This window comes from Delphinus delphis, chromosome 1 (assembly GCF_949987515.2).
Source record: "Delphinus delphis chromosome 1, mDelDel1.2, whole genome shotgun sequence".
NCBI classification, from domain to species: Eukaryota; Metazoa; Chordata; class Mammalia; order Artiodactyla; family Delphinidae; genus Delphinus; species Delphinus delphis.
In genome coordinates this window covers 50278486-50294856 of record NC_082683.1, presented here as the reverse complement: position 1 = coordinate 50294856, position 16371 = coordinate 50278486, and the positions used below count along the sequence as shown (strand labels likewise).

Sequence of the window (16371 nt, the reverse complement as noted above, 5' to 3'; positions counted from 1 at the left end):
TCTAATTCTAAATATTTGTGGACTCTCTGGGCTTGGTCCTAGGTTGCAGCAACGTGGCTAAATGCATCAAGAAGGTTGGAATTGTGGGTAAATACGGGACCCATTATGGTGCCTCCCTCAGGAAAATGGTGAAGAAAACTGAAATCAGCCAGCATGCCAAATACACTTGCTCCTTCTGTGGCAAAACCAAGATGAAGAGATGAGCTGTGGGCATTTGGCACTGTGGTTCCTGCATGAAAACGGTAGCTGGTGGTGCCTGGACCTACAATACCACTTCTGCTGTCACAGTAAAGTCTGCCATCAGAGGACTGAAGGAACTGAAGGCCCAGTAAAGCACCACCATTTGAAATGTTGCTAGCCTATAAAAATTGGTTAATTTATATAACAAAAAAAAAATTTGTGGAAATGGCATGTAGATAAGAATAAACATAAGTTTTAAAATACACAAATAATAACTTAGCAAAAAAAAAATATCAGCCTTCTACCCTGTTTATCTAGGTTGTTTGATAAACAGCAGAAGAGAATATTTTAGGCTATAACTCCATTCTCTAGGCATTTATCACTGGTTACCAGAAATACTAACAAAACAATAAAAATGTCCAAAAAATATACAAGCTCAGAAGCCAACAAAAATGTAAAAGACTTAGACAACTCAAAGTTAAACTCTTTTCAATTTTACTGATTTAAAAAATCAAGATATTTTCTTACCTGTCTCTTGTATGTTTCTAATTGTGTACGTGCTGCATTTGCCTTCTTTAATTCTTCTTCTAGGCTGACTGTATTATGCATATACATCATGTTTGTTTCCTGTAAAGTTTTCACCTGCTTGCGAAGGTCATTCAGATCTTGGAGCTTCTGACGATATATCTCAACTGTTGACTCCAGTTTATTTGCTTTATCAGAGGTAGCCCTATAATAACAAAGACTAAACATTACTGTGTAAAAACTAGTAAGTACACATAACAATGTTATTCTGGCTGTAAAATGAGTCTTCCCAATGAACTATCAATTGGTTAAAAAAAAATGAGAGGGACAGAGAAAAGAAATCATAAACTTTGCGAGAACTTTGGAGACAGACTCAGGCCTAAAACTGTCTAAAGTTCAACCCTTCCGTTATAAAGTCATCAAAATAAAAATGCTTCAAATTTGACAAACTGAATTATCAAACTATTTTATATATCAGAAAAATGTATAAAAAAAGAATGGTTTTCTAAATATAATTGAACAATTCTGAGCTGCTCTGTAGCTTACAGGCCAATTGTGCTTTGTGCATAATATTTAATGTAGTTCTGCTCTAAGTATTTGATATACTAAGGAAGTTGACTCAACTTATAATTTGTTTAGCAAAGCACTTCCCTTTGGAGTTGTGCTTATCTGACAACTGGGCTAGAGCAAAAATAAATAAATAAACCAAACCACTTCAATATCACATGCAAGTTCAAATTAATGGTTATAAAGATTTCGTTTAAAATAAGGACATTAAAAACTGTGCAAGAAAATGGCTGATTAAAAAAATTTAACAGAAAATATAAAAGTCATGTGGATAGACTATTTGCTTCAGTAACATTTTACAGGCAAAAACTAAATATAAATTTTATATTGTCAAAGACTATAAGACAAACCTGAGATAACCTTGAAATAAATGCTAGGATTCTTATCTATATTTTATCAAATGTCAAAATGTGGTTTGTGACTGCATTTCCTTACACAAAAATTTCACAAGATATACTAGTAAGCACAAGAAAGTCAAGCCAAATGTATCTAAAAGTAACTCAGCTTACAAATTTTTAAGAAAAAGGTATCATTTTCTTAAATGAGAAATAAGAAGAAGGTTTATGAAACTGTCCTAACAAGAATCAAATGTTATCCTTAAACAGTCCATAACTATCAACAAGCATAAAAGAAGTAAAGACTAGGAGGCTGGATAAAAACTGATCAATACTTGATACATAGGGAAAACTCTAAGAATCCCTGATTAAAATATGGAATACTGAAATGACTAAGTAATAACTTAGAAGTGACATAATTATATTTAGACATGCCATACCTAAGAACATCTATTTCATCTTTCAGGGCTCTTGTTTCCTCAGCAAGACTAGTCAACTCATCATTCCTATGTTGAAATTCAATTAATTGCTTTTCAAGTTCTTCACAGTGAACACGGTAATCATCTTTTGCAGCTTCGAGCCTTGCATAAAGAAAACAAGTATTTATAATGTAATTTCCATTATTTGTTTTCTTACTGAGATATGAGCTTAGCAAAACTTACTTCTAAAATGTTTTTTTGGATTCTGCATTCAAAAGAAGAAAAACTAAAGTTTTCAGCTGTTGGTTTTAAAACAGACCTGAGAAGCAACAGATGTTCAGAATTTTCATTTTTACTTCTAAAACACTGAGCTTGGTTTTCTAGTTCAAACAGGAATTTTAATTTCAAAAGATGAAGAGAAAATGTATATATTAAAGTTATCCAAAAATATACATAGCGTGTAAAGTAGTAAAGTATTAACTCTAAGTATAGACTATGATAAAGAATAAATACTTCAAAGCCTAGAACAACAAAAACTAAAATGACAATACAGTAATTAAAATATTAAAAAATTATTTGATCAACTGAAAATAATGCAAAAAAGGAAGAAAAATAAACCCAAGACTAGATATAACAAATGAAAAATAGAAAATCGATAGACCTAAATACAGCCATGTCAAAAATTACATAAAAGTCAAATGGACTGAACATACCAATTAAAAAGGCAGAGACTATCAGACTGGATAAAAAAAAGCAAGGCTCAAATATATTTTAGTTACAAGAAATATTTTAAATATAAAGACACAATATATTAAAAGTAAAAAGATGAAAAAAAGTACCATGCAAACAGTAAGCAAAGAAAGCTGGGGTGGTTATATTAACATCAAAAAAATTTTAAAGACAAAAAGTATTACCAAAGATAAAGAGAGACAGTTCATAATAATAAAAGGGTCAATTTATCAGAAAGACATATCATAAAGGTATATATAAGTAAAAACAAAATTTTAAAATAGATAAAGCAAAAACTGACAGAATCAGAGATCCACAAATCGATAATTACTGTCGAAAATTTTAACATCAGTCTCCCAATAAATGATAGAACTAAACAAAAATGTCAGTAAAAATACAGAAAAGATCTGAATAACACTATTAACCAGTTTGATATAATTAATATTTATGATACAAGTCAGTCAAAAAAACAGAACACACATTCTTTGCAAGTACACATGGAACACTCACCACAATACAACATATGATGAGCAATAAAATAAGTATTATAAATATTAAAAGATTGAAGTCTCATGGAATATGTTCTCTAACCACAAGGAAATTAAATTAGAAATCAGTCACAATACGAAGTCTGTAGAAAAGCCTTAAATATTTAGAAATTAAACAACACATTTCTAAATAATCCCCAAGTCAAAGAAGAAATCACGAGGGAAATTAGAAAATATTTCAAACTGAATAATAATAGAAACACAATCAATCAAATTTTGGGGACCCAGCTAAATCAGTGCTTAGAGGAAAATTTACAGCTTTAAAGGCTAATTTTAGAAATGAAGAAAGCCTTAAAATCAATCATCTAACTTGAAGAGGCTAAAAAAAGAAGGGCAAATTAAATCCAAAGGAAGTAAAATAAATAAAGAACAGAGCTCTAAAACTTACAATATGGAAAGTTAATAAAGGATGTTTGAAAAGATTAATAAAATTGATGAACCTCTAGCAAGAGTGACTAAGAAAAATGAGAGAAAACACAAATTACCAGTATCAGGAATGAAAAAGGAAATACCACTATAGCTCCTACAGTCACTAAAGGGACAATAAATAGAATATTATGAACAACTTTATGCCAATAAATTCAAAACTGAAATCAAATAAACATATACCTTGAAAAAAACAATTTAGCAAACTGACATAAGATGAAACAGAAAATCTGAAAAGCCCTATGACCATTACTGAAATTACATGTGCCATTAAAAGCCCTTTCACAAAGAAAACCACAGATCCCATTGCTTTACTGATAAATTCTATCAAATACTGAAGGAAAAAATAGTATCATTCTTACATAAACTCTTTCAGAAAATAGAGGAGGAGAGAATACTTCCTAATTATTCTATGAGACTAGCAAAACTCTGATAACAAAACCTGAAAGGCATTACAAGAGAAAAAAGTTACAGACCAATATCTATTATAAAGACAGACACAAAAACACTTTCAACATATTAGCAAACCAAATCCAGTCATATGTATATAAGACAATAAAATATGACCAATTGGTTTTCCCTAGAATACAAGATTTTTTAACATTCAAAAATTAATCATATTAAAAGAGTGAAAAAGAAAAACCAAACCATCTTCTCAAGACGCAGAAAAGTCATTTGACAAAAAATCAACACCAATTAATGATAAAACTTGTAGCAAGGCAGAAATAAAGGGGGAACTCCTTCAATCTGATAAAAAGCAAATTTAAAAACTCTACAGCTAGCTTCATAATTGACAGTACTTAATTGAACATTTTCTCCAAAGACCCAGAACAAACCAAGATGGTTGCTCTTGCTCAAAACAAAGAAGATAAATACAAGGCAGAAATAATACAAGGAAGAGGTAAAGCTCTATTAATAGACAAGGTGAGTGTAGATTCCTTAGGATTTTCTACTTCAATAAACAACTAGAAGAATCAGTAAGGAAATTAAGAAACTTTGCAAGACCGAAAGGTTTCAAAATACAAGACACAAGTTTCAAGATACAAGATAAAAGTTTCAATATACAAAGATCAATTGTGTATCTATATGTTAGCAGTAACTTTTCAGAATAATGTTTTGTGTTTGTAACAGCAAAAAAATTAAATATTTGGGAATAAAATTAACAGAAGACACACATAAAACTATGATGGAAACAACAGAAAATTGCTAGAGAAATTAGACTTAAATAGACGAAGATACTACATTCATAGACAGAAATTCTCAATATGGTCAAGGTATCAATCACATACAATCCAAATCGTAATCACAAAAGGTTGTTTTTTTAACAGAAACTGACTAAAAAAGCAAAGGATAGAAGAGGTAAAACAAATTTTGAGGAGAAAGAACAAAGTTGGAATACTCACACTACCTGATTTTAAATGACTTACTCTAGAGCCATAGTGATCAAAATCGTGTCTTATAGGCATAAAGATAGAAAAATTGATCAATGGGAAAAAACTGAGTCCAGAAAATGACCCAAATTTTATGGTTGTATCATTTTTCACTAAGGTGCCAAAGCAATTTGACAGAGTAAAATAAATTTCTTTTCAGCTGATGATACTGGAACAAATAAATACTCATAAGGAAAATAAAAATAAAGCTTCACATCCACACCTCACACTAGTTTCAAAAAATCAGTTCAAGATGGATCACAGACCTAAATGTGAAAGTTAAAACTATAAAGATTCTAGAAGAAAACCGTAGAGTGTATTTTCATGACAAGGGAGCAGACAAAGATTTCTCGGACAGTGCACGAAAAGCACTGATCTTAAAAATACTGATAAATCAGACTTCACCTAAGTTAAGAACTTTAACTCTTTCAGATACCATTTGAAAAATGAAAAGGCAAGCCAAGAATGGATGAAATATTACTACCTGTATATCTGACAAAGATTTTGTATCCAGAATATATATTTTTAAAACTCCTACAACTCAGTAATAAAGACAAACAACCCAATTTAAAAATAGGCTAACAGTGTGAAGAGACGATTCACAATGTAAGATATATTGCCAATAAGCACAAGAAAAGGGGCTTACCATATCATTAGTTATCAGGAAAATACAAATTAAAGCCACAATTCAACACCCTTAACACATCCCCTGGGATAACTAAAATTAAAAAGCTTGATAAAGCCAAGTTATGTTATACAGGCAGAGTAACTAGAGCAACCAGCAGCAAACACTGCTGGTGGGAATGTAAAACAATATGAACACTTTGGGAAATGGTTTGCCAGTATCTTTTAACACTAAACACAGACATAATGTGTAACTCAGCAATACCAGTTCATTCATGTATTTGCCAACGAGAAATGAAAAAATATGTTCACAAAAAGTCTTATACTCCAATGTTCATACCAGCTTTATTTATATTAGCCAAAATCTGGAAACCCAAATGCCCATCTAAAGGAAAATGAATAAGCAAAATGTGTCATAATGAGAAATAATTCCATATAATGGAATACTACTCAGCAATAAAAAAGAATGAACTACTGATATATTCAGCAACATCTGTAAATTTCACAAATATGCTGAGCATAAGAAGCCAGTCACCAAAGAATTCATATTGCAGTTCAATTTATAAGAACTTCTAGATGAGAGAAAACATATCTATGGTGGAAAATAATCAGAAGAGTAATTACTCTCTGGGAGATAGGGGTTGACTGGGAAGGGCATAGGGGGACTTTCTGTAGTGACAGAAATGATCTATCAAACAATAAAAGTGTGAGTTACAAAAATGTACGCATTTGTTAAAACAGGCCAAATTGTACTCAGTATTTATTCATTTCACAATATGCAAATGTCATCATAAAAAAAACAGAACTGTAAATGTACTGAAGTCTAGTATTAGTTTGCTTTTTACAGAGGTATGGGTTAGCAATTCTTACTTCCTATGTGTTTTGGGATTGAGTAAATGAGAAAATGTATTGAGGAAAGTGGAAGCCAGGTTTCTCACTGTTGGAGAAGGGAGTTACAATATGGAAATGGAGAAAATCAGAATGAACCCTGAAGTCACTGGACTAAAATGGAAGATGATAAGATGAACTCATTGTTCATAATTGTAGGTATGAAAATAAATGCAGATATGTGCATATACGCACGTGTGCAAACATGGACTGGTATGAACCTGTGCAAGAGTATTTCCTAGCTCTGTACACCAAGGTGGCTCAGAAGTAATGACAGAAAGTTTCATCTGGAGCATAGTTCTTTGTTTCTAAATAACATTCTCCACTAAAAGCAATAAGGGCTTCTTGGAGAAATGGCTGATTCTAGAGTTGAGGAAAAATAAGAAGAGTCTGGAACATTTTGTTGTGCCAGTAAGTAAGAAAATACTCAAAGAAGGATAGCAACATGTTGAAATTGAAAGGTTTCTCAGTGGTCAAATCTGGGACAATTTAAACATCAAGACAAATGATGACAGTAATGGAACTATTGTCCATTGAATATCCATTACTATCAATAATTGGATCCATTTCCTAAATGCAATGCATGACCCCGGATTAGATTCTGAACCAAGAAAAAAATTACCTATAAAGGACACTGAAATAGCTGCTGGAATTTGAATATGATCTGTGGATTAGATAATGATATTGTATCAATGACCAATTCACTATTTTGATCACTATGCTGTGATTTATAAGAGAATATCTCTGTTCTTAGGAAATACATACTGAAGTATATAGGGGTAAAGGGGCATGTCTCCAATTTACTCTCAAATGGTTCCAAAAACTAACACGTGTGTGTGCATATATATATATATATATATATATATATATATATATATGATTATGTAAAGAGACTGCTAAAGCAAATGAAGAAAACTGTAAAACAACTGTCAAATCTGAATGAAAGGTATAAAGGAGCTCCTTATACTATTCTTGCAACTTTTTCGTTAGTTTGAAATCATATCAAAATAAAGTAACAACGGGGCTTCCCTGGTGGCGCAGTGGTTGAGAGTCCACCTGCCGATGCAGGGGATGTGGGTTCGTGCCCCGGTCTGGGAGGATCCCACATGCCACGGAGCGGCTGAGACCGTGAGCCATGGTCGCTGAGTCTGCACGTCTGGAGCCTGCGCTCCACAACGGGAGAGGCCACACCAGTGAGAGGCCCATGTACCGCAAAAAAAAAAAAACTAATAATAATAAAAAAAATAATAAAGTAACAACAACAAAAATACATACAGTACAACTGGAGCACCTACCCTCAAGGCCTTATAGTGCAAGGCTCAGTGGTAAGCACATAAGAGACAATACATTTTTATTAAAGGTTAGATGTACACTTTTTTTTTAAAAGAAGAAATATAAAAGTTTATATGAAAAGCATCTTTAGCTTAAGATTTACATTTTTTCCATTTATTATCAAGTTCCTTCTCCTATGTAAGAAACTCCCACTTCTCTCCAGGCTTCAGCAATCACTCCTTTAAACTACACTTGGACTTGCCTATGGCCTTCATTTGGCCCTTATCACACATTATTTTGAATTGTTTTGTTTTTTACGTATGTATCCTACTTGCCAAACTGAACTGTTAGCCCTATGAGGGCAGGAACCACTTACACCATTCAGTATTTTCAACAGTATTTTTAGGATTCTAATCCTAAACATGCTTTGTAATGCTTAAAATTAGTTGTTGATATTATGATTTTTTAGCTACTATTTTAATAAAACTGTATAAAATGATTTCCACTACAAATGTTACCTGAAGTTTTCTTCCTGTAATTGTTCTAGTTGCAACTGTGCATGAAAATACTTTTTTGCAACCATTGTATTTGGATCATCAAAAGAACCATCCAACTGGTCAAGTTTTTCATTCATCATCTCATTCTCAGAAACTAGTGAATTCTTTTCATCTTGAAGTGCTGTCACCTAAAAAACAAATACACAAACATAAGCATCAATAGCAAAAAAGCTTAGAATAAATCTGACCAAGCCATTAAATAGCTTGGTCAAGCAGACTAGATAATTTCTAAGGATCCTTAGAGCTCTGGAGTTCTGGGTCTGGGAGATTTGGGTCAGAAGAAATCAACTTTCTTAATACAGAGAAAACAGAGTTAATACATATAAGAATATCTTTCAAATGTTATGTTTGCTTTAGTTCTGAAAAGAAAATGTTTCTAAGTCTCTAAAATCTCTAAATACCAATGAACTTCAAAAAATTAATTTGTTTCCCTTTTAGGTATAATTTTTTAGGATGCTGTTACCTAGTAAGCCAAAATATACACACATATATACAAAGTTACCATTTTAGGTTCCTGGTAGAAAATTATCAGTTACACATCACGTCTTCAGGCAATAGGCACATTATTTGGTTAATGAATCAGTAACAAAAACCTGAATTGAATGCAACTGCACACTGAAACTATTTAAAATGGATACAAACATGTAACTTCAGAATCACATCAACATCAGCACTTGATACATTTTTAATTTTACTTACATATTTATGTTAAGCATGATTTGCTCTCTCAGTTTTATTTCTTTTTCATTTAAAAACATCTTTAAAAATTTACAGCTAAGGCTGTGACCTTTTATAAGACTAGAAGTTTATGTGTGATTTTATTAAGATTAGTTTGAAAAAAGGTTGACCTCCCATAACTTACAATATAATATTGCACAAGTTTGCTATTTATATTTTCAAAAGGTATAATCAATTCAGTCCAGTTATGGGAATGGGACTACATATTTACACACCAAGCTAATAAGAGGAAATTAAAATCAAATTATAGTCTTAAATACAGTGTAGGCATGTTACAAACACTGTCCTCCAAATGAGGAACACAAACAAAGGCTGGGAAACTGTTCCCAGACAGACTAGGAGGAAACAGTTTCTCTTCCTAAATTCAGTGCATGCGTCCATTTTTGTCATGCAAGCAGTCTAGTGACCTGTCTAGGAGGAAACAGTTTCTCTTCCTAAATTCAGTACATGCATCCATTCTTGTCATGCAAGCAGTCTAATGACCTGTCATGTACAATCCTAAGTGTTTGGGATACAAAAAAGAATGAGAGGTTGTGCCCTTTTAAGATCGCTACAGCAGAAATGTAAACAATTACAGGACAGAAAATGTGGTGCTTTGGTGGAACTATACTATGGGGGGTTGGGGGCCCACAAAGAAAACAAGATCTCGTTCTAGCTTGAAGGTAGGGGCTGTTGTAAAAAGACTGGTAGAGGAGAAACAATACCCTGTCTTCAAACTGGCTAAGAATCCCCTGAAGAAGGGAGAGGAGCACGGGCAAACTTAGTTTTCAATACCTAGTGGGTAACTAACCTTGTTCCTATCCATGCAATTTACATTGTGGTTCTAGAGCCACCTTTATCACAGATATGAAGGAGGTGGGTATTAAACATGAGAATTCCTCCGACCCATCCCAGATGGGTGACTTAAGAGTGTCCAGTGGTGGTTCTAGGCATCTCTTTTAACAAGATGCCATGGTGATATTTTGTTTAGGTTCACTCTGTACCTGCCTCTGTCCCTTTCTGTTTCTCTCTGTCTCTGTTTCTCTCTGAGCTATTTAAAAGAGACAGAAAGTTCAAAAAGCTAAAAAAGAAAAAAAAAAAAAAGCTCAAAATAATACTCATATTCTCACATCACTCAGACTTAATATTTTTTATAATTGTTTATTTTAAAAATTAAAATATAAAGTAAACTGCTATAGCTGGAGTCCTCTTTATCACATTGTGCCCAGTCACACATACTCTGTAGACACCTTAAGTTTGAAAATAACTGCCTCATTGAATCTTATACAATTCTGGGTAAAAGTATGCTTTTCTCTAACATACTAGAAGCAAGAATAACCAGCCTCTGTTACTGCAGTAAGTGAAGCAGTGTTACCTACTGCTGCCAGGTGGTATGAATAATGACTGGGAAAGGCAGGTAAAGAGTGGTTGATAAACCTGTCCTAACTTGCCCCAAGGCCCCATAATCATCTTGGACCAAAACTTTGTGAAAGTTTCTCAAAACTTTACATCAAATTCTCATGTGGATTTTTTTTCTTTCTTTTTTTAAAGTACGTATAATCAGACCTTACTCCTGACTTAGTGAGTCATAATTTCATTTGTCCCAGTATCTATAACCATAATTTACACAGAACTCACACAGATCTTTATTTAAATGGATTGAGCTTCATCACCAGATCTTTCACTACAGAATCTCCTCTGTTCTTGCATTCTTTATTCTGATTAAAACATGTTCGCTAACTGGATTGTGTCAATGAGTAGTTTTTTTTCAAGAAAGGGAGTTTGCACCTGCACTCCTCAGTTAATGCTGTTTCCCTGCCTCAGCATTTTGGGGATATTGCTCCTCTATATTCCGGCATGGAAGTTGTAGGGGAGCCTGATTTTCTTATCTTTGTGGGTGACTTACCTTTTCTGCTTGACTGACTGAGTTGTTTTTCCTGTATTCTTGAAGTCTGATAGCTTAACTAGGGTAAGGGTTGGTGTTAAACATTATTCACTGATTTGTTTCTATCTAGCTGTGATTTCCTTTTAAATCTTCACTTTGTTGTCCTACCACCTAGTCTATTCTATTGATGTGTTCTTACGAAATTGTAATACTAAATGAAGTGAAAGTTATTTTCTAAGCTTGGCTATTGTCTTTTACATGCTCTTGTCTGTTTTTGGTTTTAGTCTGTAATGTTCACAGAGATGTCATGCTCTGATTCTTTTCATCTAGTTCATGTTTTGTGGGCAGTTAAGATACCCCGTTTGTTCTGGCATAGTGTTGAAGACTTCTTGGACACCCTTTCCACTGTAACCCATGGCCCAGTATGTTCTCCCCTCTGGGTAATAGTTGGGACTGTTTTCTCTCCACCTCTCTATATAGCCTTGTGAATGGTCAGGGAAGATAGTGCAGGGGGCGGGCAGCATGGGGGCAGCTGAGACAACGGGCAATCTTTTTATAACACCTGGGCTAGGCTCTCACTTCTGAGGTTTAAGTACTTCATACCAGGGTGGTGAGAAGTATATTCCATTCCCATGGAGAAATTCCTTTGGGCATCAGACTGTTTCCCCAATTCAGTGTGTGGCCCTACAGCCTTTGTTCCTATCAGAAAGAGTCCTTAGTTTCTTCTTAGCCATCATTTCCACTCTTCCCCAGTCCAAAGAAAATGAAGGACTCATAGTGTGAACTTCCTTCTGATTGGGTGGATTACTGTGGGAAGTCTCAAGGTTTTTGTTGATTCCCCTGCATGGGCTGGGGATGAAGGAAGAACAGCAGGTTCCTGCCATGCAGCACCTCTGTCAACATCATATGCCTGCTTCTTTCCTTGATTACCAGCTTTTAATTTAACTTCATCAGGTTATGCCCTTTTGTTTATTCACCTGCCCTTGGTGAATTTCTTTGCAGCTTATTTTTCTTTTTTTGTTTATTTGGTTGAGTATTAAAAAAGAATTCCCCCCAAATTTTAGAATCACTCTCAAGTGACATATGATTAAAAGTAAACATTTTTCAAAAATAATTTTCCTTATAAAATTGGGGTATCATATACACCTGTGTGAAATTCATATTGTTAAATTAATTATTTTTGTTTTGATTATATGCAGTTTTGATTATATTCATTTCACATGTGTAGCAGATAGTTGAGGGTTGACTCTATTTTGATACTGGAATTAAAAATGCCAAAACTTGGGATGTCTACACTTTTCAACTAAAATCAGATCATCACATACTCTCCATCATGTGTTACAAACACTGAAATGTTTTAACACAGAATTTTGTGTTCTTTTTTGAATAAGAATTTCTCAGAAAACTGTACAGAGATCCTACATGAGACTGGTAATACGTGAATGATTCAATCCTCTATTCTTTATATGAGGTATTCTGGAGAGAGGATATAATCTTACTTGAAAATAAAACATCTCTGATGCTGTGCAGGTCTGTGCATATATGTGATGATATACATGCAAGGTGAGTGTGGTTAGGAAAGGAAAAAGGAGAAAAGGTAGACGTTCTCATAATTTTGAGACACTAGCTTCGTACAAATATAAACACTGGCTTTGTTCAAACATAGAGGAGTGATGTTTAAAGATGACGTTAGAAGATCTGGATTCTAGTGCTGTCACTGCCCTACGTAGCTGAGTCACCCTGACCAAGTCACTTCTCGTCTTCTTATTTGCAGACCCTTGAATGTTAGAAATATTACCCAGCCCTATCACTTTAGATATTTATCTCATCAAGCAAGGATAATGCTACCACAACCTTTGTTCCTTGTCCTCACACTTTTCAGAGTCAATTATTTATGTAGCTCATTATTTGAATGAAAAGTGCAATTTACATACAGCATAATATGATGGTACATTTAAATCTTTGTATAATTTTTCGAGACTTATTGCATAATTTTCACATAACAATAATAACAATACATGCAAACATATACACAGTCCTATGCACCAGGCCCTGCTTTAAGTGCTTTATGTATATTAATTCATTTAAATGTAATTATCACTCTGGGAGATATATACTATTAACACATCATTTCTCAAAAGAGAAATATGAAGTATAGAGAAATTAAGCAATTTGCCTGAGCATATACAACCAGCTAGTAACATAACCAGGTTCTGAATATAGGCAGCCTGGTTTGACAATCTACTCCTTTAACTGTTAACTACTGTCTCTCATGTCAAGTTTATTTTGCTAACACGTATGTGCATAGGAACCCAAGAATCACATACATGTGTTCATATAAACCTACATGTTAGCAAAACAAACTTGGATCTCAAATTTATTGGGGGTCAAGCCCTTCTAAATATTTCCATAAAGGACCCCACTTAATATTCATACCCTATAAAGTAGATACTTTAGTTTCCCCTTTTTACAAAACAACAAACCAAGGCATCATCTAAGCAGTTGAAATTCTGCAATTAGAATGACCCTCTCAATGAAGTAGTTAAGCAAGCAATTTTCAACTCTAAAAGAAGAATTATAAAGTTCATGTTTGAAGAGTCAAGCCTATAACAGACTCTTTCAATGGTCCCTCCATGAAATGAAACCCAAGCTCCAAAACACTTTACTAATTAATTAATTAAAATAAGACTCTTGTAAATTTAAAGAGGAAATTATTCTTCGATCCATACCTGCATATCTAGTTCTTGGCATCTTTGCCTCAGTTCTTCTTTTTCTGCTAGTGCTTCCTGAAGTTCTTCCAGGGCCCTTTTAAGCTGAAATAGAAAATGTCCTAACTCTTAGTAAATCACATTTTGAAACAAATTGAAAAATATACTTTTATCAAAACACATATATACACTGATGTTGGAAATGCTTTTAAAATTTACCTATTAACAAATAAGTAGTAATATGTTGTTTTTCTGTAAATAATATCAACAGAGTCTCATTAACATTTAAGGCTAAGGTCCCACAGAAATAAAATTTTATGTAAATCTTTGTGAAATATTTAAAACAGAGTATTAGAGGATGAGCTGTTTATTTTATCACAGAAAAAAATTTAGAGCACAGCATGTTTCTATTTAAATAAAATTTTTATAGAAAAAAATTTTTTTAATTTGAAATACTTCTTGAGATGGCTGGTGACACTCAGGAAAGTCAAGTGTCCAAACATATAACAGGAAAAGTATTTGATGCATTTACCTCTCTTACCCTTCCCCTTATAACCCAGATTGGTTATACAGAAGAGGAGTGTGCCTTTTCCTCCATGTAAAACAACTGTGTAAAACAACCAGGGAAAGAAGCCCTGAGTACAGGACCTTTGAGTTAATTCTTCAATATTAGAGGAAAGCAACTGTGACAAAAATCATATTTCCTTATTAGGTAAATTAGAATTCAGCAGAATTTTTAAGTACTATTTAATTATGTAACTATACAGAATGGGCCACATATGTATTAACAAATGTCAGGAAAGTTTAATGCCACTCATCTCTTCAAACATGATCATTAAAAACTCTGAAGATGAACACTACTTGCATTCATGAAGGAATGCATAATAGTCAATTAAGATCTTATAGGAGAATAAACTAAATTTCATGGAAGAAAATAATCTCGTATGTGGTCTCCTATGTAAGCCTTTAAGATAGTAATTGACAAAGAAACTCTATCACTGTGCAACATTTTCCTCACATACTAAAATACTCACCTGTTGCTCTAATTCTCCAACAGCATCATTTGTAGGAGAGCTCACTATTTCTTTACTCATCAACTAGAATTAAAATAGTAAAATTAAGTACAATAAAGTAAGATTTACACAGTAAAAAATATGTTTACTTGAAAGGAAAGTAAAATGCTTTATGTTTAACTTTTCCTTGCCTTAATTTGATGATCCTTATATTATTCAAATAAAAAATGAATAGAGGTTTAAGCTAAATAACACAGTGTTCAAGCATTACATTAGTGAGGACATAAGTAAAATGTGCTTGAAATATTTAGATATATTTAAAATACTAATGTACTGAAAAATTATAATTCAAGTTCTAAACAATGAATTACTAAATAAAACTGAACACATCACATAATAAAAAAATTTATTTTTCCGTAACATGAATTGGCATTTTAAAAATAGAGCTTTAAATGAGTGATGTGGCAAAATTCCTAATTTGAGAAGTCATTTTAAAAGTAGGAGTTACAATTATACGAAAAAAAAAGGATACTGTAAAATAACTTTTCTGCATATGAAAGGCAGATTTATGCATAGTGATGTTTTGAATTCAAACCAGCAATGCAAACTCAGAGTATACACACTTCTAAAGTCCTAGATGCTGGCTCCCTCTAAGTCATGCCTCTTCCAAACTATGTTTTCCTCACTAACCCTTCACTCAACTTTCCCTCAGGCCTCCTCTTCACTTGACTTCATCTCAGCCTTTTGTTCTGATTTTAAGAATGAACATGCACCGAATGAATTCTGAATCTCTATGGTACAACTTAGATAACTAGACTGGCTTGAATTCAGGTTACCTGGCTCCGAAACCTAATTTTCACTCTATTTGCTCACAGTTCTAACATTCTGAAAATGCATATGAGATACATACACACACACACTTTAAAATTTCAGAAAAGATTACTCTACCTGGCAGAAACAAAGAGAAGTTATAAAAACTAACTGGCAAGAGGCTGTTTATCTTGCTTAGTTGAAGTTATTTAAAGGAAACTGACAATGTTAATTTAACTTTTAAAATGCAGAGGTACTACAATTGGGCTTCAAGTCCTTATAAGAAATTTTTGGGGAAGACACAACAGCCAAAGATAAGTAAACCTACTACAAAGGGCTCGTTTATACAGGGGTGAAATATACATCCATAAAATCTATGTGAACAGTTTTATATAATTTGGTTTAGGATTTTCATACATATGTGATCATGATATAGCTTACCTCTTGAATGGCAGTCATGACCACATGTTGAACAGACTCTTCCAGTGTCATTATATTTTGAATATGTTCTATGATTAAAAAAAAAAAATCAGATCTGAAAAAACCCTACTCTTCACCCATAGAAATTTAGTCGTTCAATTAACAACATAAAAATTCATTCACTACACATAATTCTTTATGCAAGTATATTATTTTACCACAAAAAATATGTCCATTGTAAACAAATAAGCAGAACTGAAAATATTCATAAAAATATCTATAAATGTTTTAAAGAAAATCTCTAATTTTCTGACAAGG

General features: G+C 33.1%; 1 protein-coding gene and 1 pseudogene across 1 annotated transcript in view; one reads left to right on the top strand and one right to left on the bottom strand.

Moving 5' to 3' along the window:
• HOOK1 (hook microtubule tethering protein 1) overlaps positions 1–16371 on the bottom strand; it is a 67470-nt gene that overhangs the window by 24829 nt on the left and 26270 nt on the right. The window contains exons 6-11 of the mRNA XM_060022838.1: positions 16075–16142; positions 14845–14907; positions 13832–13915; positions 8462–8628; positions 2048–2188; positions 709–910 (exon numbers count right to left, since the gene is read on the bottom strand). Coding sequence (XP_059878821.1) covers positions 709–910; positions 2048–2188; positions 8462–8628; positions 13832–13915; positions 14845–14907; positions 16075–16142 — 725 coding nt within the window. The remainder of the gene's footprint in view (positions 1–708; positions 911–2047; positions 2189–8461; positions 8629–13831; positions 13916–14844; positions 14908–16074; positions 16143–16371) is intronic.
• On the top strand, positions 15–340 carry LOC132425345 (large ribosomal subunit protein eL43-like; annotated as a pseudogene).